This window comes from Phaethon lepturus, unplaced genomic scaffold, assembly GCF_000687285.1.
Source record: "Phaethon lepturus isolate BGI_N335 unplaced genomic scaffold, ASM68728v1 scaffold20745, whole genome shotgun sequence".
Lineage (NCBI taxonomy): Eukaryota > Metazoa > Chordata > Aves > Phaethontiformes > Phaethontidae > Phaethon > Phaethon lepturus.
The window spans coordinates 15,428-42,546 of NW_010541783.1; the positions used below are offsets into that span (position 1 = coordinate 15,428).

A 27,119-nucleotide genomic window follows, 5' to 3' on the forward strand; every position below is an offset into this window, starting at 1 on the left:
TGGATAAATTTCTTCTCCCTCTCTTTGCAGTCTTCCTGTGACTCTATCTAAAACAGTATGACCATTCAGAAAGGAAGCCACTTGTGTAAAGTATTAGGTTATTATTTCAAAAACCAAGAAAATTTTAGTAGTAAAACAAATGCAAACATCTATAAACAGATAAAAGAGTTCATGAAGTCTGTAACAACAAGAATTATATACTTTTACTTCCTAAACAGTTAGAGGAATTTTAATTTGTGTTTGTTTTAATTATAGCTACTAACAACTTATACAATCCAGGTAAATGGTTATCCCAAAATACTGACCATCATGGAGGAAGCAATATTTCTGGAGAAGTTATTCCAGAAGTGTTTGACAAAACAAAGTTGGCAGTAAAATACTTCAACTATTCTGTTGTACTCCATCTCAGTCTCACCAGCCTGGATCATCCTCAAGCTGTCAAGAAAGACTCTGAGTGAAGATGACTCTGCAGGGTGTATCACAGAGTTTTTTCTGGCGGAAAAAAACACTGATGAGGAGGAGATGGTAATCCCATCTCTGTATGCATAACCAATAAGATTAATTTTCATAATTGCTCTTGTGTTCACACAGCATTGCTGTGAGTGGTCTCCTTCGATGTCTTCCTCCTGCCCAACAGTTAATTCGGTTGTGCACTACTCACTCACTACTTTTGCTAAGCAATCTCTAGAAAAACTCAGTTTTCTGGATGTTTGGGGATTCTTTCTGCCTCTGCTTCACTCCCAGCTGCCTAAGCATCACCTGTGCTTAGCATAGCTTTCTATTTGGCATAACCAGCATTGTCACAGAAAAGAAAATCCCATTACTTCTTGCAAGAACCTCTCTGGATGTTTGCAGGATTGGAATTCACCCATTCTTTGTGCCAGGAATACTCACCATTTTTTTCACATCGATGGTTAACAGGGTAAGAACTCCACTGTTTTCTTGCATGTTTTTCTGTTTTTCTTATGTTTTCTTTGACCATAAACTGACAGGCTTTTCTCAACTTTCCCCCCATCAGCTCCTCTCTGTGCCCTTTCACTTGTCACTTGCCACTTCAGATGTGCAAAGAATCTTTTGTTGGAGGTGCTGCTTCAGTCTGATGCTTGAAAAAGTGAACAGGTAGGTCTAGCTACATCATTTTCTCAAGCACTATATGCAATATTGATTAGCCTAAAAGTTATCTGTGAACGGAAGATGAAGCTGAATGCAGACATTTCAGCAGGCCTACATTAAGATACATCAAATCTAAGAAAAAGTTCATCATATGTTCACCATTGTGATAGTTAGAATTGCATACTCTACTACTAGAAGAGTACTACAGATATTCTGGAGTCATAAAGATATTAGAGTATGTGATTAGCTTATAGCCAAAATTTAATGACAGTCTGCTGCTCAGCTATCTACATGCTGGGAAAAGCAGGAACAACCTGAATAGAACAAAACCTGTATCATATGTTCAAAGCATGCTTAAAAATACTAACATGAAATTACTAATCCAAGCAAAAAGGTATGAGAGAAATAGATTACTATTTTCCCAGTTTAACACATCACTTCTTGTTTAAATTATTAAGCTATCCAATCACTTCGGTTCAGTTTTACTTTAAGGTTAAGCTTTGCTTCCTTCAAATGGAAGTTCTTATTCATGCCCCTCCAAATACGAAATATAAATGCACATTAACCAAAACGAGTGAAACTTTACTTATGCAATTGGAAATTCCAATGACTCATTGAAATTACTGCGTGAAGTACAGAAAACAACTTATATTTCTGCAAAGGAAATTTGCTTATCCAGAGGCTGAGCTACGTGTATAATGAAAAAATGTTAACACCTCATTCTCCACCCACATAGGTAGCAGGAAGATATACCTCAGTGCTCCACCACTTGTTCACTCATACTTTTTACTCTGAAGTCTCTTCCCCAGACACAGGCACAAATTGCTATCCCATTGTTTCCACGGGTGCACACCTGTACCAGATGCTCATATTCTGCACACACGCTTGGGGTTCCTCTCACACAATCATCACCATTGCTAGTAAACTCCACTGCTCCTGCAGCTAATTCTCATTGCACCTCACATGTTCCCTTTTAGGCTCTCAAAGCTAACCATCCTTCAGTACCTCTGTTTTCCAAATGCTATCACTTCTCCTATAATTAGCATTTCCCTGATTGTCCCTTTCTATGTTCAGTGCTATTTCACTCCAAACTAATCATCCCCCTCCCTCCAAAGTCACCATAATACTGTTCACTTAAAATCAGCCCACTAGTCAAAACTTAAGCTTTTCACTGGTGCATGTAACCTTCCACTACAAGTGAGATGTAACATATGTAGCATAGGCTTTCGTACATTCCAGTCTTAGATCCCATCTTGTGTTAAAACCAATCCATGATCACATTTCTGCTTGTGTGCAGAAAGCTGAAAAATAACATACTAATGTCATGAATAAAATTATTGAAAAACCTGTGACCAGTGCAGTAGTAAAATATGAAAAATATTTTAAAACAAATAACACAGATTTTTAGGCTGAGGGTATAAGATAACCCTTTGCCAGGTTATAAATGAATGAAGCTAATGAAGTTTACATGTCAGATAGTCCAGCTGGAACAAATATCAGGTAAAGTGGCACTGCTGAGACTAATATGCCCTAAATAATGCATTTCCTTTACTCATTAAAAATCCTTGGTCTTACTAGAAATGCTGAGTTTGAGAAATAATCTCTTATGATCAAATGGTACTAAAATTTTAATTTTTTAAAATTATTACAGTCCTCTCTTCGGAGGATACAGTATCCTTCCAGCATAAGAAGGTCCATTTGAACTCAGCCTGGCATTTTTAATAGTGAATTCCTTGTTAGAGAATAATTCATGACACCTGCACTAGACAATTACAGGGCAAGTTGTAACTTGCGTACTCTGAATTACATCTCTGGATGGAGTTGTATACTCTCTCTAGCAGCTACAGAGAGGACTTGGCCTTCCAGCTTTTATTCTTTCAGCCATACCTGAGATTCCTCACATAGATGGCACTGATGTTAATATCAATTTAAGCTGTATGTTCTTCAATTTGAAAGATGCCATAGTATTCAAAACTAACAGACAAAAAGACATAAAAATCTTAAATGTATGCAAATTTGCAATAATGTTTGTATTAAATTTAACGGGTTTTGTGTTTTTGTGAAAATCTAGAATGAGCAAAGCTCCTGACAGTATAGATCTCATATATTTGCACATTGCAGTTTAAAAAAAAAAAAAGAAAAAAAAGAGTTCTGATTTCTGGTTGAAGATTACAACATTTTCTCCAATATGTTCTTAACATTGCTTTCTCAATGCAACTTTACAAAAACGTATATGGAGGAAAGGACTAAACACAATTTCAAGAACATTAGCCAGGTCTAAGTTAGAAGGAGGCAGATGTTTCACTTTCATTCTGTAGAGTGGTAAGATCATTATGTGCATCAGTAAGAACATGATTAAACCAAGCCTGGATGCAAACAAATTAGTTTCTTGTTCATTTTATTGCCTTTACTTGTTTAGGTTTCTTTTTCATTCTTCCCTAGTTGGTGCATTTTTTTTTTTAAATTAAACTATTGTAGGGTACAATACTTGTAGAATAGTGGTGCCAATAACAGATTGTAACTGTAAACTGAGTTTACAGTCAAAATTTTATATATGGCCAAATATTCCTTTAATAACCATCTTTATTGCCATGCAATCTGGAATGATGGGCCTTCAAGCAGAGTGGGAGGAGGGTATTGTTGGCATAGCAAAACCTACCAGGGACTGACTGAAAAAACAAGTATTATTCATGAATGACATTGTCATACCTGAGGATTTCAATTCCTAAGCAACACCTTTCAATAAAACTTTCCATTGTTTTAGTTTATTTTTCAAGAGACGAGGAGGAATGATGTTGGCAAAATACTGCAGCAGTAATATATTTCAGTCCTTTCCCCTAAATGGTTGTGTTGCCTAGAGCAGGGGCTGAAGATCTGGCTAAACTTGTCTTAGATCATTAAGATAAGTTCCAATCTTATCCCTATTAAATATCTTATTCCTCGTTTCAGAATTGTGCATTAACTGCTACTCTAAAGTGAAAGAATGTAAATCAAAATTGCGCTAAACAATTCTTTAAGAACTTCAGAATATGCCTACATGATACTGCAAAGCTCCAATAAAGAAAAAAGTAGTGTGGCTTGAAGAGAATGCATGCCTGAAAGTACCACAGCTACCACCAAGAGTTAAGAGCAATCCAAGTATCTTAATCCAAAAGTTTTACATGAGAACAAGCCAAATACTTATTTAAATGTCACTTTTTTGGAAACTAGCGTATGTCTTAAGACTTCTCCACACCAGTGTTATATGAAGGTTTCTTAGGGAATTTCAAAGCAAACATACAGCTAAAGGCTGTATGAATCCATTTTACTGTTCTGTGTAGTTATTGTTGGTTTTAACATTTAAACTGCCTGCTCCTTAAACAATGGTGCTCTGGCTATTATGAACTGCTCAGATTCAGAATCCAACCATGATGGATGGATTTAACAAGCCAAGTCAGCGCTAAGGCATCTGGTCTAAACTCATGATCAATATCACTAAAATTGAAGTGCATTCTTACAATGCAACATAGTCTAAAACCAGCAGGATCTTCCTAGTTAAATATCTCCTTCCACCTCTCTCTCACAGTCACTTCTTCAACCTCAAAACTATGAGAAAAATCAGATTGCCTACATCCAAGGCACAGCAGTTGGGGAGAATAAAATACTCCTCATTCTGTGACTTTCATTCCATTACTTCCGTGGTTTCCACATACAAGTGAATATATTAGGAAAAAAAAAAAATGTTTCCAGTGTTTTCAGTTTTCTTGGCAAGTCTTAAAATGCTCATCTGATGACAAGATTTTAAGAGAGTCATGGGTTTTAACTTTCTAATTTCATGTTTGTCTTTTCTGTTTTTAGGTCCTTGGGTCAACATATGAATTGAATTTATATCGTGTGACTTCTATTTTGTTTTTTACCATTTTGAAAACTAATAAACTTCAATACCACAAAACTGCCTGATGGTCCCATCACCTACAAAAATTTGCTCTTTTCTTTTCCTATCACACAGCTGAGAAAATGGGCAGGGATTTGGAGGGTACTTTCAATTCTGAAGGATAGGTATTGTAACCAGTCAGATTTTGTTTCTAATCATTCTAAAGTAAAATAAATCAAAAAGAGTATTCTAGGTTCCAGGTTCTCCATTTGGGGAGCTCCAAAATCATTACAGTGACATGCAAGAGTATTTGCAATGCTTGGATGGATGCTTCTTTATGTTTCAAGGTGTTTGTAAAGCTTTAGGTTATTTTCACACAGATTTTTTTATTTTAAACTAATGAAATAAATCTTTCAAATTTCAATGTAGACCAGTCAACAATGGGCATAAGGGAATAAGAACCTTCCTGAAGCCATGGTTTTAAGCAAGATGTTTCCTATTCAGCTTTGATTCCATTCCTTTGTAGAAGTGTATTTGTATCTGCAAATTCACTGCTGCTCAGTTTTGCTTCTCTATTTAATCCATTTATGTGAATACCAATCAAGTTCAGACTTACTCAGTTTAGATCGGTATCTTGTTTAAGATATATTTTAAAATTATTTTTCTATGGTAGCACATAGTGCAGAACTTCAATACAAAATAGCTCACAATAAATAATAGTCACAGCAGCCTCCGGGATTTTTTAAATGTTTTCATTGTAAATGTACTTACTAATTCCCCTACTTCACAAGAGCATTCTAATCTCTGCTGAATCATTTCTTTAGGGATTAATTTAATCAGAAAACTGACTTTTGAACTCTTGAGCACTAGAATGTCATTTTATCTGGCAATCTCAGTAGCAGATGAGGTAAAGGTTCTGTAAATGGTAAAAGTGACTTGTCATGTTATGGAAATAACCCACCACTGACCTACTGTCCATACAAGGTATCTAATTATACACCTGTCTGTATAGTATTCTTATAAAACACAGGAATACTGCCTTAACATCCAACTTTATAATCCCTTAATTATGAGTGTGAATCCTGTCAACCGCCTAAAGCAATTAATATGGAAATACTGACCTGCTGTAGTCAGAAGAGTGCTGAGGCAAATGGGTGTTTCTGCATCTCTTCTGAGTCTTAACTTAGAGAGGCAGAACAGTCACCACAACCAGGTGCAGCAGCTCTTGAAGTCAGTGGAAAGATGGTAGTGGGATGATGGTTCAAGGCCCAGGTTTAACAGATTATCACTGACTGCTCTCTAGTCCCTTTTCCTCAGCTACTTCTGTTTCATAGTTTCAGTGCAGAATTAAGTCAAACATTGCTACTCAGAGCTTTGGGGATGCTTAAAACACCTGCTGTTCCTGTACTGTTCAAAGTACTTATGTGTTTCTGAAATGCTTAATCCTTTAGAACTACTGAAACATGAGAAAGCCAAAGACAGTCATTGAAATTTAACAGTCAAGTCTCTCAGTATATGAATTTCACACAGGTCTATAAAGTAAGCTTGCCCAATTAATTGTATATCTATTGTATTTCCAACTGTTGTGCTTCAATGACTGCTTTGAAGCTGAAAAAGTTAAAAAAAATCATGTATTAAATGTGTTTATTGCATTATTTCAAAGCTTTAAAGACATACGCTTATTGAAAAAACATGCAAAAAGCTTTAATGAGAAAACTATTAGCAGATAGTTAATTGAAGTAAAGCAAGCCCTTAGTAAAACAGAAAATGGCAAGCCAAATTACTGTTTTTCAGCCATGCATTGGCCAATGCATGTGAAAATGATAGTCAAAGAAAAAATGAATTTGTAATTGCACAAGAAACCAATGTTTCAGAGGGCTCTTACAGGTACAGTGCCCAAACATGAAATTGCTAAAGGCAAACATGACTCCCTTTTGCTACTGACTGACTGCCAAGAAGGCAAAGGGAGCTTGCATTTCCCAAGGAGAGATGGATCAACAAAAACATTAAACCTCAGACATTCCGTAAAGGGAATTCTTTCTCTGTAGTGAAAACTTTGTGTGAGTTGAGTAAGACCAGCTAATTTACATCAGTGAAAAGTTTATGGGCAGTCAGGCTGTTCAGCGTCATTCTGCTTCTCTCAGGCAGGATTAGCTGCACTGAGGGCAAAGTTGCAGGGGAGTAAAAGTAGTCAGGGCTTGGCTTTGTTCTTAATGATTTACTCTAAAACTTTATGCACCTTTGACGAACAAGTGAAGAATTCTTTGCTTTTTATGTCTTCAGTCATTGCAGAAGTATATAATACTACTGACCTCCAAAAAAAGGAATCGTGGAAAAGATCTCGAAGTGCGATGAGGACCATGTCATAACTCTGTTCAGGAGCAAATATCCCAAATCAAATACACAGTCAGTTGCCCCAGCCAAATTACTCAGATAAGCATGAAACTCAGTAAAACAGGGTCGTCCAGTTGTTACCAAGTAGGAAGTGGGCCTTGATGACAGTGTGTAGAGCCCAGCTAAAGAAGCACCCTTGGAAGATTCTTTCACAGTGAACGTAGACAAGATTAGTAAGCTGTAGTTGCTCAACACCCCAAATTCTACAGTGTTTTAGCTTTTCAGGTCTTGATTTTGCAAATTTTATATTATCCTCTTAGTTTTCAGAGTGTCAGGTAGAACTGAATTTTTCTGAGAATAATGAGACATTATCATTACTAAGTAGTATTTTATTAGGATAGAAAATACTCCTCTTGTGACATCATGTCCGAATGACATTTATTTGTATCTTTGGTGGTGAGAAGATGATGATGAAGCACAGCTGCAAAGTACGAAAATTTTCAGAATAAACAAGGCTGCTTATATAATTTACACAGAGCACTACGTAATAGTGGAGCTAGAGCTGCAGCTATCAGGCTGTTCTATGAAAAATTAGACAACTCAAAAAGTTTCAGTGAGGATGCTAAGAAAAAAGGTCAGGAGATACAAGAATTTTTAGGACTGGAGATGGAGAAAAGATGGGGTTCACTCCCAGGGAAGTGCAGAGAAGTTCTTTTGGTTTCACTGGACGCTGAACCTGGCTTCTGGAGAGTTCATATAGACAGACAGAATGACAGGCATAGATCATTCTGTCTCTTCTGGCTTGGCTTTACAGTTAAAAAGACAATCATTAATTATGTGCTGCAAGACATTTGTTGTGACAGGTTAGGTTAATGATCCTCTTCTCTTAATTCCCTTAATCCTCATCTTACTTGTGCCCTAGTTAAAAATGAAATACCTCAAACAAAAATTCAGCACTTTATTTATTTGTTTGTACACAACAGTCCTGCATCCAGGGATTTTGTGACATTTCAGGCACCCACAAAATATGTAAATTTGAATCCAGCTACTTGCTGTACCAGTCCATCCGGTATTTTTATCAGCAGAGCTGCCCATAAGGAGATTCTTACCCTGCTTTATGGGTGAAACTCTTAAATGCAAACTTTTTCCTTCGTTAGTTATTTTCTTCAGCCAGCATGTATACAAATATATACATGTACATTGTAATAAAGTAATTTTCATATACAGAACAATATCTGTAGGTGGACTTGGAAAATTTGTCTATTGCCAATAAGAAATGTCATTGCTTATTAAGTTCATGAATGAAATTAAATACCAGGACCGCTTAATGTATAACCTTCTGGGCCTGCTTATTAATGCAAACCCACTAGAAAAATGTCTCATGACAATTTGACCTTTCCCAAACAATAAGTCCTTATTCATGGTCAATTAGGAGTGTTTTACTCACTTAAAAAAACATAAGAGGACCAATTAATTAGACACCTAAAATAAAGTTGTTGAAATGGTAGTTGATTCGTTCTGATTAGTCAAACCTATGTATTTTACTCAGTCATTTGGGAATAAATGCCTACAGGTAGCACTCTTTTTGCAAAGATTTAATATAGCAGTGTGCCCAGGGAATTGGCTCTTAATTTAGTGTTTACACATCTTTACCAACAGCAGTTTAATTTTAGATATAAAACTCTCCTCAGTACAATATAATCCTGCCTTGTCCATGTAATACAAAAAACATCTGGAGAATTCAGCGAATCTTAGTGGGAGGGTAAGTGGTGCCTGAGAGTTAGAGTTGAGGTTTTTATTACTGATAGCAGTTTTTAATTCCATGTCATTGTTTAACTTTCAATATGGTTACTCTGGGGGTGTATTTGAGTTCAGCATCTTCCTCTGTGCTCTCTGTGGGCTCCCTAGACCTGAATGATAGTGTTGTAGACCAAACTGTATGTTGAAATGAAATATGCTGAGATTAAGAATGTCTAAATCTTCAGTGTTTGTACATTTAGAGGTTTCATAAAATAATTCCCTGTTTTTTTTCTAGCCTTCTCCTGTAAAAATGTCATCTACAAGGAAAACTGGTTGAATTTTTACAAATACTTGCTTTACAATGAACCAGTTTAAGTGTATTTTGTGTTCCATTTCAAAATTATATATATATGCACATACAGAATCATAGAATAGTTGGGGTTGGAAGGAACCTTTCAAGGTCATCTAGTCCAACTCCCCTGCAATGAGCAGGGACACCTGGATCAGGTTGCTCAGAGCCCCGTCCAACCTGACCTTTAATGTTTCCAGGGATGGGGCATCTACTACCTCTCTGGGCAACCTGTGCAAGGGTTTCACCACCCTCATTGTGAAAAATTTCTTCCTTATTTCTAGTCTTAAAACAAATATATATTGGTTTTATTTATAAAAACAATTTTATTTTGTTTATATTTTTAAATATAATGTATTTTAAACCAACTTTATAAAAATTTTCTTTAAAAAAACAATATTTTAAGTGCAAAGGATGGGTTTTTTCACTGCAGATGTCTAGGTCATCTTTGTTTCATCCATAGTTTTTAACCTCTTAAGACTGATTTTAACAGAGTCTCATGCAGACAGTGGAAAAGCTTGGCAAAACCAGTTGCAAATAATTTTACTGCTGATTCCAACATGTCACCTGTGTAGGCAAGTCTTGCAGCAGTAATGTGACACGTTAGACAAAGTGCTACCAACAGAAGGGGTCAGTAACCCCTGGGTTCAGGACTGGTGGTGTGCTTCAGCAAGCATCCAGCAGCCTTTTAGGTGCCATTTAAAGCCATTTACTTTCACATTGCAAGGGACTAACACCCCCTCTGTGATCAGTCACTGTTTCTCTCAGCTGGAGAGACAGTGACTGATAAGAATTGGCAGCTTATGAAAGCAGGTGATACGTGCACAGAGGTCATCTTGGTATGCCCTCAAGGCCTTTTAAGTTACTTTGCTTGTAATAAGAGGATGCCAGAAGACCTTTATAGTCTATTCATAGACTATATATATATACACACACGTATGCACAGCTATATGCTAAATGTGCAATATATATCTGGTTATTCTGTTTCAAACTTGCTGCAATTTCAAAGCCATTTCAGTACTTCTTTCTCCTGTAGTTACTTCTTTCTAAAACATAATCTGCCTAACAAATACCATCATGATCATATGCTCAAGTGTGTGTTGTCATGCTGAGAGAAGGTTGTTCTGTGGAGCTGCAGGTTCATCCCGTCAGTAGATCATCCTGCATTAATGCCTCCAGCACTAATGCTAAGAAATATCTTCTGAGTTCCCTTAACTAATATGTGACTCTCACTCCTTACCAGTGTAACAGGTAACAAGAGCTTTGTAAACAGAGAACATCACTAGGCTTTGTTTTTCTAATCTGTCCGTATCCTTGATTACACAAGAAACATGAGGACATGACAACAGAAAAGCATCTCAAGTTCTCAGTGAAGTATCAGGGCATCAAGCTGTGGTGTAGCGTTTGGCATTACATGCGGCATGTACAACCCTGGGTTCCATACAGCACTTTGCTATTCTTTTTTTGGCTCTTTTCGAAGACTGGAGGGACTAGGACTGTAGCCCTTGTACTATACTGTCAGCAGTGTAAATTAGATATCACAACAAATAAAAGGAGACTGCACAACTGTGCTAGTTTAAATGGAAATTTGATACACCAACTTTATAGTCCTGTTGTGCTTCCAGATCACCAGTCTGCCTTTGCAGTAAAGGAGAATGCAGCACTTCGTTGTTCTCTGCATCCCACCCAACACAGATGCTTCATATTAGTAGTGAGCTTCAGAGACTTTACTGAATCACCGGTATTCTAAGCTCACTTGTTATTTTGTACACTTCAGTCATGAACAGCCACTGGGGATGTGGGAGGGAGGTGGGAGGAGCTCATCATGTGAAAGATTTTCCCATAAGGACCATAGGATTGAGCACTCCTGATCCTCAAGGCAAATCCAAATATCCTGATCTCACTTGCTCAGGTTTTATGCTACCACAGTTCCATTGATTTCAGTGAGTTCAATGCTGTTAAATATGGGATTAGAACTCAACCCTAAATATCTAACCCAAACCAGGTGAAATACAGTCTCTTATCAAGTGGGAATTTTTGTCATATAAATCATTCTGATTTCCAAATATTCTGACCCATTAACATGAGGCATTTGAGGGAAGATGTTTTCATGCATGCAGATGAAGGCAACAAGACTGACAATGAAAATTTGCCTTGTCCAATATGGAAACAGGATGCTAAATATTGACAGAGTTGGGTGATCTTCAATAGCTTACCATCAGCCAGCTAGATTTAAGGGCAAAACAGGCACCCCCTGTAGCATGCCATTTCTTTGCAGACAGCTCCACTAAGACCTGGTCTCTGGAAAACCTTGGCAGCACCCAGCTCCTACTGATTAGTTCCAGTGTGCCAAAGTATAAAAAAAATGTTTGTCCATCATGCATTCCAACAAAGAGGAGGTCAGGCAAAAACTCCAGGAGACTGCATGGATGAACAAAGAGCTCCTGGACAAACTCAAACACAAAAAGGAAGCCTACAGACAGTGGAAGCAAGGACAGGTAGCCTGGGAGGAATACAGAGAAATTGCCTAAGCAGCCAGGGATCAGGTTAGGAAAGCTAAAGCCCTGATAGAATTAAATCAGGCCAGGGACATCAAGGGCAACAAGAAAAGCTTCTAGAGGTACGTCAGTGATTGATAAAAGAAAGACAAGGGAGAATGTTGATCCTCTCTGGAATGAAACGGGAGACCTGATTACCTGGGATCTGGAGAAGGCTGAGGTGATCAACTATTTTTTTGCCTCAGTCTTCACTGGCAAGTGTTCAAGCCACACTGCCCAAGAAGGCAAAGGCAGGAACTGGGAGAATGAAGAACTGCCCACTGTAGGAGAAGATGAAGTTCAAGTCCATCTAAGGAACCTGAAAGTGCACAAGTCCATGGGACCTCATGAGATGCATCCACTGGTCCCGAGGGAACTGATGGAGGAAGTTGCTAAGCCTCTATCCGTCATATTTGAGAAGTCGTGGTAGTCCGGTGAAGTTCCCACTGACTGGAAAAGGGGAAGCATAACCGCCTTTTTTAAAAAGGGAAAAAAGGAAGACCTAGGGAACTACAGGCCGGGCTCACCTCTGTGCCTGGCAAGATCATGGAGCAGATCCTCCTGGAAACTATGCTAAGGCACACAGAAAATAAGGACGTGATTGGAGACAGACAACATGGCTTCACTAACACCAAATCATGCCTGACAAATTTGATGGCCTTGTACAACAGGGTTACAGCCTTGGTGGATAAGGGAAGAGCGACTGACGTCATCTACCTGGACTTGTGCAAAGCATTTGACACTGTCCCACACGACATCCTCGTCTCTAAATTGGAGATACATGGATTTGATGGATGGACCACTTGGTGGATAAGGAATTGGCTGGATGGTCACACTCAAAGTGTTGCAGTCAACAGCTCAATATCCAAGTGGAGACTAGTGTTGAGTGGCATTCCTCAGGGGTCGGAATTGGGACTGGTGCTGTTTAACATCTCTGTCAGCGACATGGACAGTGGGATTGAGTGCACCCTCAGCAAGTTTGCCAGTGACACCAAGCTGTGTGGTGCAGTCAACAGGCTGAAGGGAAAGGATGCCATCCAGAGAGACCTTGACAGGCTCAAGAGGTGGGCCCAAGCCAACCTCATGAGGTTCAACAAGTCCAAGTGCAAGGTCCTGCAGCTGTGTCGGGGCAATCCTAAGCACAAATACAGGCTGCATGGAGAATGGATTGAGAGCAGCTCTGCCAAAAAGGACTTGGGGGGTATTGGTTGAGGAGGAGCTCAACATGAGTTGACACTGTGCGCTTGCAGCCCAGAAAGCCAACTATATCCTGGGCTGCATCAAAAGAAGCGTGGCCAGCAGGTCGAGGGAGGTGATTCTGCCCTTCTGCTCTGGTGACACCCCACCTGGAGTACTGCGTTCAGCTCTGGGGCCCCCAACATACGAAGGACATGGACCTGTTGGAGTGAGTCCACAGCAGGGCCACAAAGATGGTCAGAGTGCTGGAGCACCTCTCCTATGAAGACAGGCTGAGAGAGTTGGGCTTGTTCAGCCTGGAGAAGAGAAGGCTCCAGGGAGACTTTATAGCAGCCTTCCAGTACCTAGAGGGGGCCTACAAGTAAGCTGCCTATGGCAGGCGGGTTGGAACTAGATGATCTTTAAGGTCCTTTCCAACCCAAACCTTTCTATGATTCTATCAGCAGCAGCAGCTGTCCAGGACAATTTGCAAACCGTCTTTGATGACTGGTCTACTTTGAGCTGCAAGATAACACGGGAATCGTGCAAGAACATGTAACAGTAGCTAATAACTGGTCTTCCAAAGAGGGGAAGCATCTTGCAAAGCAGTTGCTTTACAAACTTGCTATATTTTGTGCATCCAGAAAGTAGCACATGTGGAAGTCGGTAGACGGTAAGCACATTACCCGTCGGAGTAGTCCACATCTTGTTTCTAAAATGCTTCTTCATGCATAGCTATGAGAACGTGCACCGCTGTTGTGATAAACTCTGATCTAGCAATAATTTGCCTGATATTCCTCAGCACCTTACTGAAATACAACATTAACATCTATTACTCAATACCTGTTAAATACAGTCTTAAAATGCATTATGCTTTCAGACAGGTTTATTTGTAACAGAATAACATTTGCACTAGTTACTAATATAGTGACAGCATAAATAGAAGTTGATGCAGTAATGATCCTTCCAGGCTGCCTTATCTGAGGAGTTCTACTTCAGATTACCCAGGTTATTTTTGGAAATTGTTTCCTGAAGTTCACTGCCCCACAGAACAGACAAAACAACCCTAGTTCTTCCCTTAGCCAAGGCATGTGAAACACTTGCAACAAATGGAAAATCTTACAACTGAGAATGGGAGGAAGAACACTCTGGTAACACCATTGTTACTGGTATTCCAGAGTAAAATTCACTGACCCTTCAACAGAGCTAGAACCACACTACCCTGCTGGTAGTGTCAAACTACAGCACAATGGAAAGATTTCCCTTTTTCAAAAAACTTTAATAGTCCTCATCAGTCTAATACTTGAGCACCTCAGAGAAATCAGTGAACCTCAATAACGCTACAAGGAGATGAAGAGATTGATTTAGGTAAAAGCAACCAAGGGGAAAACCAGGCATCTTACATAAATTCGTTGTGTATATTCTGAAGTCAACAGAAAGATACAGGCACTTCAAAAGATCCAGCATATGTATGGATGGTTTTCTTCAAGTGAGACAAATGTCTCTCTGTTGACTAAAAAGGAAGCAAAGATGACTGGCTTAGAGGATGCACCTCACTTCTACATGTCTCCTAGAAATGAGATCAATACCACACAAAGGCATATTCTTAAGACTCCTGAGGAGATTGAAGCAGAACAAAAAAGTAAATCTAGCTGTCTCACAACCTACTCCAATAGCTTAACCACTGGTCAGTCTGTTATGTGTTTTACTTATTCTATTACTATTTATACTAGTTATTCATTTATGTATTATTTTTATATTTATATTATACTATTTATTATTTTCCTATTAACTTATTTTATTAGCATGTTTTTATTTATATCTTTACTACCACTGAATCACCATATATACACTCCAACATACATAATAAAACAAATTATAAAGGAGAAAAAATATTTATGTAGCAGCTCTTAACACAGGTTTACGTAGTAACCAGATGGGAGGAAATTATTTTCAAATATCTAATTCTAGTAAAACCACATACTGTGCCTTATAGCAATTCTTTGCTGTTTGGAGAACTGTGGTCAGCTTAGCAGAATGGGTCTATATAAAGCTATATAGAAAATAATCCACATTAGACCAAGGCATCGTATCTGCAGGGAGGAAGCAAAGAGCTAGTACTTGCTGCTAAATTAACAGTGTCAAGAAAATAGACAGCTATCTCATATTAAGATTTTCTTTGTTGAAAATGTACGTTTGTTCCTAAAAGCAGCAATACAATAAGGAAAAAATTGGGCCTTACTTGTTTCAAAGCAAGGAAATGGAAAGAGACACAAAGAACATCCATGGGTAACTCCTATGCCATGGACAGGAGAGCTGCCACCTCCTTTAGTCGAGGTTATTCCCAATGCAAAAGTCAGCTCTCCTTTAGTAGTTTCACTGGCCAGTGGGAGGAAATTAATGTATAGGGAATGGACGAGTTCATTCATTGGAGGAAAACTTCTTTCCTATCAGCTGGTAAGTGATTTTGCCTGCAGGGGGCTGCTGAAAGTCCCACGTGAAGAGCCCACATAACTATATCACTAGAAAAGGACAAAGTCATCAGCTTGGGTAGGTATCTGTTGCTTGGAGGCCATCATTTTCCACTAAATTGTTGTGGCCAGGTAGCTGCAAGCCTAATTCAGAAAGTTTCATTCATCAGGCTTTAGATTTGGATTTAGCCATCACACATCCTAGATCCACACTAAGCCCCAGTGAAGACCTCATAAAAGTTCAGCATCTGGATCAAAGGGCTGCTTCAGGTGCAGCAGATGATTTTTTAAGGTTTGAATTTGTCTTCACTGGTGCTGTTGTCTTTTAGGTAAATCAACACAGTTTGCATCTGAAGAGGCTGTACTGTTTTTCTTAACAACATTTTATGATTACTGGCAAATAATAGCTTTAACCTCTCGTAGAGGGGAACAGAATGACTCCAGCATACAACTGATCTGAGCAGATAGCTCAAAGCTGCATTCTATTCTTTCAGCAATATAAACTGACAGTGTGATTATGTACCTTCAAAACAAAAATGCACTTTGGAATGGCTCAGGAAATACTTACCAAGCATAATTATTATTTAAACATAGCACTCACAGAAATCTCATCACTCAAATATGTGGATGAAGTGTTTTACTCCAGTAGTTGTTCCTTGGTGATGGAAATCAGTAACAGTTTCATGCTTAAATAGTGGTAACACTTGTTTTTTTTTAAAACGCTTTAGTAGAAATATAATATCCTTCTTGTTTCCATGCTTGATGTTTGCTATGCTTGCTTTTCAAAATAGCTATTTGTTTTTCCCGTTTTCCTGCAGCAGTTAAGATCATGGATGAACCAGAATCATCAGGGGATGACATTTTAGTTACAGCCAGCATTTACAAAACATTGCCTGTCTTTATTGGTTCAAGTGATCTCTCTACCATGCAGCCTGAAGATGTTATTACAGATGTGGTACCATCAGACCAAACAGCACTGCTGTCTGCAGCAACCAGCCCACCCTACAGCCACTCCGAGATCATCGAACAGTCCCTTGAAGTACCAGATTCCTCAGTGCCAGCATCTGGGAGCATTCCTCCTGATGGCACCAGGACAGGAGTGCAGGATATTGCTGCCGAGTTAGATCACATCGATCTGGTGAGCACAGCAGCACTGGATGAAGTGGAGCATGGCAGCGGTTTTATCCCAGTGCTGTCAACTGAGCCTGCAGAAGCCACCCCAGGTCCTACGCTGAAGTATGTAACTACCAGCTCCATGACAACCGCAGCCAAAGGCAAAGAACTAGTGGTTTTCTTCAGCCTGAGGGTAACAAACATGCACTTTTCTGATGACCTCTTCAATAGGAGTTCGGCAGAATACAAAGCACTAGAACAACAGTTCGTGCAACTGGTGGGTGAAAATCAACTTGAACAACATATACAATAGTTGGGCACAAATTAAAGAACTACACTGAAGAGCACAGTATTTTAACAATATCAGACCCTACTACAATTCAGTCTGATAAGCTGTATTTTTAAAGGACCCATAAGCCTGGAATGCTGTCAGGGTATGAAAAAAGATTTTATGAAGTCAGTAATGAAAGTTTTTACTTGTTCAAGAGACTCCAGATACATGCCTGACGTAATTTATTTGGCTTTTTCTTAGATTCATGTCAACAGTATAGCAGTGCTGATTACATCTAAGGCTTGTGTCTACATGCTGGATTTAAAAATAGGCCTTTTAAAATATATCATAGCTTAGCAGGGGGAATGTGATTAGATATGGATTTTCTCTATGGGTACAATAGGGCAGCAGGTCAGCTCAGTAACATGCCTATTATGCTACGCCTTAACCTGCCTGGATTGAATGTTTGAAAATAATTAAAGTTGGCTTTTGAGTGAGGTGATTTTTTTTCTTCCAGATGAATAAACTCCCCAACTGCTGTGCACTTCATTACAGGGGAAATTGCTGCCCATCCAGCTCAATACATTGAGAAAGATGCACAAATCCAGCAGATGATAGTGCTAAACAGAAAAGGGAGTTTGGTGGTGGAGTTTAAGAATTGTATTAAATTAAAAGAAATAAGTGTGTGACGTGTGTACTTGATAATGAAAAGTGACTATAAGAGAACTCAACAGCAGGTAGACATTTACAGTAAGTTAAAATAAAGGCAACTTTCTGTTTTGCAGCTACTTCCATACCTTCAGTCCAACCTTACCGGTTTTAAGCACCTGGAAATACTTAACTTCAGGAATGGAAGTGTGATAGTGAATAGCAAAATGAAATTTGCCAGGACAGTGCCATACAATATCACAGAAGCAGTACACTGTGTTTTGGAAGATTTCTGTGATGCTGCAGCCCAGCACCTCAATTTGGAGATTGACAGCTATTCCCTGGATATTGAGCCAGGTAAGATTGCGTTAATAACGTATGCGCAAAACCAAAACGAAGCAGAAAATCTTTTACAGCTTCAGAAGGATTACAGTTTTGGAAATAACAATATTAACAATAGCCTCCCAGTGATCAGGAGTAATAAGAAAAACCAAGATATTGCAAATTCAATTATCTGCAGGCATATTTTTGTACTCTAATGAAACGCTGGGTGGAGGTGTTGGTCTATGCATGTAAACCAACTGCTTTCCAGGGCCAACTATAGGGACCTAAAAACTCACTAGAATAAGGGCTACACAAAGACAGGTGTAAAGAACGTTGATGTGCAGTTTACAGGAGTGATTTATACAAGCTTTGCATCTGAGTGTGTAAACATAATTTCTGATGATTTTTGCAATGTTGTAAGCAAACCATAGTTCTGGGCATCATTAAATGTATTTTTAAAGGACTATAGAATTCAAGACAGAAGGAGATAATTTCTAGGAATAATTGGATTCTACAGATATTCACTGACCAGAGCATTGCTATATACAGCACTCCATAGATTTGTAATTCCAGCATCCCTCATGATGTAATAAATTTCAAATATGTCTGGACACTACTGTATGCTGGAAGGTCCACTGGCACGGAGAAGAAAAATACCAACACCTTCACATGCAGATACCTTTAGCAGATTTAGTTAAGCTGTTTTTTTATGTACAGATCTCTGACAACTCCAGAACAAAAATCCATTTACAAATCATGCAGGCATTTTCTATTCTGTTTTCATTTTATGTATCTCCTTGTGGCCACTAAGAGCATAGGTAGTGTGTGGTAAAGAAAGTTTAACGAAATTGCAATATTCAAACTTTCAAATACTGCCATGATAAACTGATGCTTTACTGAATATAGTATTACGTGAGTTCACTAGAAAGAGTGAACTTTGGACTAGCACATGTTTTCTGCTTTCATAGTATATTGTCATTAAATAAAAATTAAAATGATGAAGTTGCTAAAATGCAAACACAGAAAAACTCAAAAATCTTTCATCTTCATCCATATTGCCTGCTTTACTGATGTGGTATTTCAACATTTATTCAAGAAAACGATCTCACAATGGGTTTGCTGACAGAGATGTTCTTTCAAGGCTGATGAGCAGTAGTAAAATATCAACATAGAAGAAATTATGTTTAGAAAGCCAGTATATTCCCATACAGGTGTTTCAAAGCCCTACTGTCTTTTCACTTCAGAAAAACAATAAACAAAACAACCCAACCTGTTTAGTAAATTAAGGTCAATTAGGCCAATTCCTATTTATTGTGAAAGTAAGAGCCATCTAGTGGTAATCATGCTATACCAAACTGAAACACTGGTGGGAACTGAGAGCCCAAAAATATGTATGAGAACTCAGCAGCTGCAAAAAGGGCTGACTGCATTAGTGATAAATAACAAAATAGTGGGCTTTTAAAAATATTTGCATGCTTTTTTTTTTTGTAATTTAAACAAAGTGAAAACAGAAAAGATGACAAAGTGTGGCAGGTACATAGTCCAACACTTTGTTAAGGGAAATGAAACATTATCACAAAAAATGACACTCTAACCCAGCAAAATGCTCATGACTAATTCTACTTGTCAAATAGAAATGCACTGAGATCTTTCAACTTCCAAAAACTGCAGCACACAACCCTGGATAATGCTTAGAGCCTGTGTCTCCTTACTAGCAGTATCAACATTTATTTCCACTACTAGAAAGGTAAACTGTGACCATCAAAACCGGGGAGACTTACGTGAGACATGCAGTTGTGCAGCTGCTACTGTTTTGATCAATTAATCATACAAATTCTTTTATTAACCAATTTTCCTTTGGAAGTGTTCTGGTTTTGCTTGGAGTGAAATTCTGTATGGGGCAAAACAAGAATCTAAGAGCTAATAGCCCCTTTTGATCTGCCCATTGTTTTTGTTTCATTAGAAACTAAACTTTGTAATTCCTAATCAGTAATATCAATGACCAGGGCTAATGACCAGTAGTATCACTGACCAGAATTCCAAATACTTGGAATTCTTTTTTTTTTTTTTTTTAACATAGAAGCAAGGGTTTATCTGACAATAAAGTTGCCTTGTAACTTATTGTATCACTTTGATGCCCAGTTGTTAGAGTTTATATGTGCCTACATTTACAGTCCAGGAGCAAAGTAGATCCCAAATTAACGTGCACATTGCATACAGCAAAGGGAAATTAAGCATCCTAAGACTCACTAGTCTCAAATTAAAAAAAAAAAATAAAAAAGGAACTAGCCATAGAATTATAGAGGAGTTAAAAGTGAACAGCTTTGATGGATTAATTTCTACCAGTTAAGCATATCCTAATGTGTGTCTGAGATTTCCCGTACTACTATGAAGAATGCAACGCTCATTTTTTATTGAAATGAGTATTACAGAACATCTAGGGCCATGAAGTGGCTCTGGAAGAAAATTCTCAGCCCAGGTAGTACCTACAGGAATTAGCTGTAATATCCAGTACGAATCTTTTTAAATTACTGATTTTTCTTCTTAAGAAATTTTAAGCCTACATAACTAAAAAAGGCTGGTTTTCTTCCGTGATTTTGATTTCTATAAACCAGATCTGAGACCAAGTTCCTCTCTACAGCTAAGACTGCCACATGCAAACTTCCTTTGAACCGGTCTGGTCACAGAGGACCCAGTGTCTTGTGTAGCCCAGCTCATATCTCTGTATCTGATCTCACGTCCTTCTCTGTGCTCTCCTTTCTTGTCTTTGTATGCTTTTTTGGTTGTTGTTCTTTTTTTCCCTTTCTAGATTCACACATCTTATTGAAACTCTTTGCTGGCAAGAATGGAATTTGTATCCCCTGGTCTGCTTCTCACCTTTTCCCTTCTATCCAAGGGCTTTACCCCACAGTACACAGGGAATTGCCTCCATGAGACAAGTTTGGTGGATGTAGCCCTCCTCCTCATCACTCCATCAGCACACAGCTGGGCTGAGCACTGGGTTAAAATGACTCCTTCTGGGTCTTTTTTTAATTTCTAGGAAGAAGCAGAGACTGAGAAAGGAATGACAGGTGAAGTTAGGACTTCAGGCTGTCTCTGATTTGGGCCTTCCTATGAAAATCAGCAGACTCATTTTCCTTTAACCTCACAGAAGCATTCCTTGCTAATATTTAAAAACAACAGTAAAAAAACCCAGCAAGTTTTCCCAATGCTAACACAGCACTTCCAAAAAAGCCCTGCAAGCATGTATTTTCTCTAGACAGTGCCAGTACTTCTATGTTGCAGTCCTCAAAGTACTGTGTAATATTCAATAACCTAATTCTCTCCCTGGTCATGTCCTAAATGATGTGTTTAAAACTATTACAGACAAAACTATTTCTTACACATAGGCAAGGCTGCAGCATAGTATCCATGAGTATAAAACTAGCACTTAGAGTAAAAAAGGATCAGAATATTCATATGTGAAAATCCTTGTCAGTGAGATGAAAATTAAACCACAGTCATGGGGTAAACAAATGTACAACTAAATATAAGCTTGCATGCTTGCTGTGTCATCTACAGAAAGAAGGATGTGTGTCCTTTTATGCTAGACTATATCCTCCTATTAACATGCAAACGTAGCAGGCCAGTAAATGTGAATTGTTTCCTCTAGCTGCCACACAGCCTGCCAAATTACTTTGGGGTAATGCATCAATTAATGATTTAACCATCTTTTACAGCTGATCAGGCAGACCCATGCAAATTCATGGCATGTGACGAGTTCTCTGAATGTATAATGAACGATGGGACAAAAGAGGCCGACTGCCTTTGTAAACCTGGTTACGCAAGCCAAGACGGATTACCCTGTCGGAGCCTGTGTGAGTTAGAACCCCACCTTTGCATCAATGGTGGGAAATGTGAGTTAGTTCCAGGAAGAGGAGCTGTCTGCAGGTAAATAAACGGTGCTTAACACGAATTCTGTTAACAGACACCTGATATGTCTATTGCATGAACAGGCAGGGCTGTGTATATACTTTTCAACAGCATAAACTATGCTAATAAGCCAAGACTTCAACATTCAGACACTTCAAGCTACACTGCAATACCCTTCTTCAGCATAGTCTCACTACAGATAAATCCATTTCTGCCTGTTGGTACACATAGAACATCATGATCTAGTTATTTTTTTAGAGATGTTTTAGAAATTTATTACAAATTCAGCATCACTAGCAGAGATAACAAGTACAAAACCATGCATCCTTTTCAGATTTCCAAATACATCTCAGAAAAATGAGATAACAGGTTCATGGTTTTGCTATTGATTATATATTAGTATTTTAAGAAATTTTTGTTTTCTAAGTTGTATTAAAAAGAAAATCTATATTCTTATAAACACACCTATGAACACTATTCTGATTCCAGACCACACGAAGGCTGAAGCTGCTTTCAGGGCTTTCTGGGAAAGACTTGATGATTAGCAGCTCACCTAACTGCAAAAACATTCCATAAGGATTTTTACATGAAATGATGTTAATTCAATATTGAAAACTACCACAGTGCTTGAACATATTAACTCTCTTTTAAAAGAATCAAGTTTCATCTCATTGTAAGACCAGACTATCCAGAGCACTATGTGCAACTCTGTATACCAGATTGGCACATGGTAGTTGCCCAGCCACGTGTATAAAGAGACAAGTTATAATTCTTGCACTTGTTTATTCTCTCTTAATATTGACTTTACCAGGTTAATGATACATCTTTTAGTGTATTTAGGATTAACATCAAAAAATAAGACTTTTGAGCAAATTATTCATATGATAATTTCACTGTAACAACAAAACTACCATAATTCATTTTCTCCAGTGAGTGCAATAATGATAATAAGATTATATTGAATTCACCACAGTTACTACTAAATTCCTGACTTGTGGAGTCACAGTAGTGCAGCTGCAGTATTTTGTACTAGAAATTAGCCTGTGAGTTAAAGATGTCCTCTTCAAAACTTTACTGAAGTAGCAAAGAGTATAGCCTGCTTCTCCAAGACCAACACACTAAGGAAAATAACACCTTTCCATTTCAGAGAAGCCCTGACTTGATGTACAGTAATAACCAAACCATCATTTGAAATTACAAAAGTAATAAAAATAATAAATGAAACTTTTTGTGAATCATAGCAAGTTACAAACAAACTTACTGCCAGTCTCAGACTGACAGCTTGTGCAAACTTGTACAGTCTGCAGAGAGAAAATTTTAGCCTTTTATTTGCTTTAGTCAAACACTTGTGCTTATGAATTTACTCAGAACCATGTTAGTTTTTCCACTAACTGGAACCCCTGTGTTCTCATATAAAATATGACAATCTTCCCCCTTGCTTTAAAAGGCAGCTATTTGTAGTAAAACCTTATTTCAGATCTTGCTACTCAGATTAAAATTACCAATAAACAGAACAAAGTCTTCAAAGACGTGTTTAGACATTACTCCAAAACACACCTGAACTTCTAAACCACAAATGCTATTTCATCTTCACCTGTGGGGTTAGAAATTTGTCAGAGATGTTCCAAATGCGTAATTTCCTTAAAATTTGTAGGTTGTCAGAGAATATATCAATGTCTTTAACAGTCACTCACATGAATTAAGAGTATTTCCTTTCCTCTATTATCAATCACATTATTTCATACAGACACATAACAATTATGTTGGGAATACTGTGCTTGTATTTAATTGCAGATTTTCCTTTGTTTTCATTTGAGGTACTCTGTATTTTCTGTCTTAGAGTTCTGCACATTTTTCTCTTCCTCTCCCTATTTTAGATGCCCTGTACGTAGACACGAGCTTTACCAAGGACAGCGCTGTGCAAAATTTGCTCCAGAACCCATACAACCCTTCATTTTTAAACCTCTCATTCTTGGCCTACTAAGCCTTGGTTTTCTTTTCATCATTTTAATTATTAAATTAAGAAGAGAAAGCAAAAGAAACTCTGACTTGCAGTAAGCTGCTCACAATTTTTTTCTTCACATTTCAAGATAATCCTTCTTTTTTTTTTTTTTACCATTTAAAATCTTACCTAAACAAAAATGTTCTGCATTGTAGAAGTCCTACTCTCAACAGCTGCAATTCAGAAAATGCTGTAAGGATTAATCCTGCTTTTGAACACGACGAACCCATAACTAGCTTTTGTCATACGGCTTGTAGTGTAAGTGCTTGTGTCAGTTCGTCAGAGATCATTGATCACGAAGCATTACATGAACTTGAAAACACAATTCAGCATGGAGGTAAAATGCACGGAAGTACTTTTCTTACCCCTCAACAAACAGCCCTACCTCAAATAAAAGGCCCATCTTCATGTATTAACTCTGCAACTAAAGCAAATTTTATTCTAATCTCTTTCTTGGCAATTCAGAACTAAAAATACTAATTCATTTATTTGCTTTCCACATCTACTGCTGTGCAGGTTTCATAACAAACAGGACTATAGAACTGCTTTTCTTACAGCTCGCTTGCATGGCTTTGGTGGTCCATCCTACCTGAGTGATTTTTGTGATTTAGTGGAATAATCATTAATCTACTGTTTTGGTTTCTTTTTTTTAATGTTGTAGGTCACCAGACGAGTTTACAAAGCCAAGACTGACAAGTTAGTCTCCGAAATTCTTCCATTTCCAGCATCAGCGAGACAAAACCAAGGTTTGTGACCATTTTAAAGAGCTTTAAAATTCTATTGAGTTTCCTGTTTTTCAATGTTACCAGGAAGGATCTTTGTACTAATTACACACAAAGAAAAGCTTGTTTTCTTTGGATGCTTGATACGACAACTACAATCCCTTCTTAAGTGCTTCTATGCCACAAAGTTCCACTCTGTATACCCATTTGCTAACGTGGCAGCCACTGAAACACGTGAAGGAATAAAGAATCTCTAAAATGAAAAAGCAACACAAAAGCAAACTGAAGGGGAGGTTTTAATAGGAATAAGAGATCATTTAAAAATACCTTGTGCCTGTTTAAGTTACATAGAGCTTGAACAAGCAGGAACTCCAATTTGAGCAGAATACTGCTCATATCTCAAACGTTATTTCAAGTTTTGCGACTTGAAACCTCTTGTATCTTTGGGGGGGAAAAAAGACAGAAAAGAGAAAAGTTGAGTCAAAAAATTCTCTAAAATTGCCAGACTGTTCTGATGTATCCAAGTATGCTCTCTTGAAAGGTAGACAAAAAGCTTTTACTTTGCCATTTTCAGTTGTCTGAATCACAGCCCAATGAGGAACAAACAGGTTTTACGATAGCTGTTAGTACCCAACATTATTGAGGGCAATATCAGGACAGGGTTGCCCTGGCACTAGCTATGTACCTGGGAGACAGGATACCAGAAATCTTTGGCTTGAGCCAGTACATTGTTGTGTAAATAAAGGAAGAAGAAATGATACCATAGAGAAAGATTTATTTTCACTGATCTTCACCGTACCCAGGTCTGGTTTCTTCAAGTGCTCCAGCCCACAGTTATAGACTGAGCTTACAAGTGGGGGACCGGAATGCAGCGATAGAGATCCACAAGTCAGCAAAGAATAATTCGGCTTCACTGCTGATAAAAACAAGAGCACAGACATTTGCAATTAGTATTTTACACCCATCTTAAAAGAAATGTGTCTCTGGGTAATTGTAGACCAATAAACCTTCATACCAGCTGAACTACTCAAAATTACTACTTACAGAAGCATTCAATATTTTATGAAAGGAATAAAATGGCACATCTGTGGGAGAAAACCAGGTCTGTGTCATCCAGACTCTATTTGAATTGTCAAAAGTATATTGACAAAGTTCTTCTCAAGATCTAGTAAAGGAAATTAATTTAGTAAGAAGTGAAGCAACCACAAAATAGAAATTGATTTAAAAAACAATTAGGTGGTTTTGGCCACTTTTCACCGTTACTGAAGTTCAAAATGAGTGTTTACATCAGAGCCCTTACGTTGAACACATTTTTCATTATTTGAAAAAAGACGATGGAGGAGGAAAAATGTATGTAGAACACAGCTTTTGTTAGCTGAAACTAAGAATATCGTTTCCATATCACAATCTGGAAAACTCCTTTGGGGCTAGGATTTTTAAAACAGAATATGGTCCTTGAATTGAATTTTTAGGAGGAGACGAGTATCCAGAACTCTTAGGCCAAATGGAAAATTCCAGTCTTTAAATTCTGTTTACAACAAGTAATGACAGCAGTGACAGCTTTTTAGGACATATTATCTACAGTAAATACAGCTCTGGACTTATAAACGCGTATATGAAAATAAGCATAAAATTCCAGTACAAGCTGAAATAACCTTCAATTCCTTCCTAACAAAAAATGTCTCCAGTTTAGTTATAGGATCACTGCATGGAAAATGACTGCAAAACTGAGTTATCAGAGGAAGTTTTGTTTGGTTGGGTTTTGACCCCATTAGTTATCCAGGAACTAACAAACATTTTTCACATCCAGGTGAGGAACCTGCTCTTCCTTCTCTCTGAGCTCAGTAGGAAACCCAAGTTCTTGCAAGCAGCTAAAACCCACAGCTACCTCTCTACATGGTTAAGTCTCCAGGAACTTGGTGTCTTGCTCCACAAATAGCATAATATGAGGAATAAAATGACTGTGAGAGTCACCTTTCTCTGGGCCAAAGCAGAATGTGACAATGAGCTAGAATTCACACATTCCAATGGATCAGCTTGTTCAGACTGAGACAAAAGGCCAAGTCATACACATCCAGTTGGCCTACTATGGTTGAGTCAAACATGCCACAGTTCTCTAAAAATCATCTGCTCCTTTGAAATGAAAGCTGCTTCATAGAATCATAGAATCTTTGGGTATTTTGTGTTCCATTTCAAAATTTTTTTATATATATATATATGCAAATGTAGAATCATAGAACAGTTTGGGTTGGAAGGGACCTTTCAAGGTCACCTAGTGCAATCCCAATGCAATGGGCAAGGACAGCTTCAACTAGATCAGGTTGCTCAGAGCCCCGCCCAACCTGACCTGGAACGTTTCCAGGGATGGGGCATCTACCACCTCTCTGGGCAACATGTGCTAGTGCTTCACCACCCTCCTTGTGAAAAATTTCTTCCTTATATCCAGTCTAAATCTGCCCTCTTTTAGTTGAAAACCATTACCCCTTGTCCTACCACAACAGGTCCTGCTACAAAGTCTGTTCACATCTTTCTTGTAAGGCCCCTTTAAGTACTG

General features: G+C 38.1%; 1 protein-coding gene across 1 annotated transcript in view; it reads left to right on the forward strand.

Annotated features, from left to right (window-relative positions):
- The window catches only part of IMPG1 (interphotoreceptor matrix proteoglycan 1), a gene marked incomplete at its 5' end in the record, with an annotated part of 39,041 nt that extends 14,497 nt beyond the window's left edge, over window positions 1–24,544 (forward strand). The window contains 4 exons of the mRNA XM_010287831.1: window positions 16,392–16,963; window positions 17,743–17,962; window positions 21,649–21,859; window positions 24,505–24,544. Of these exons, the coding sequence (XP_010286133.1) occupies window positions 16,392–16,963; window positions 17,743–17,962; window positions 21,649–21,859; window positions 24,505–24,544 (1,043 nt within the window). The remainder of the gene's footprint in view (window positions 1–16,391; window positions 16,964–17,742; window positions 17,963–21,648; window positions 21,860–24,504) is intronic.
- Between the last annotated feature and the right edge of the window lie 2,575 nt (window positions 24,545–27,119).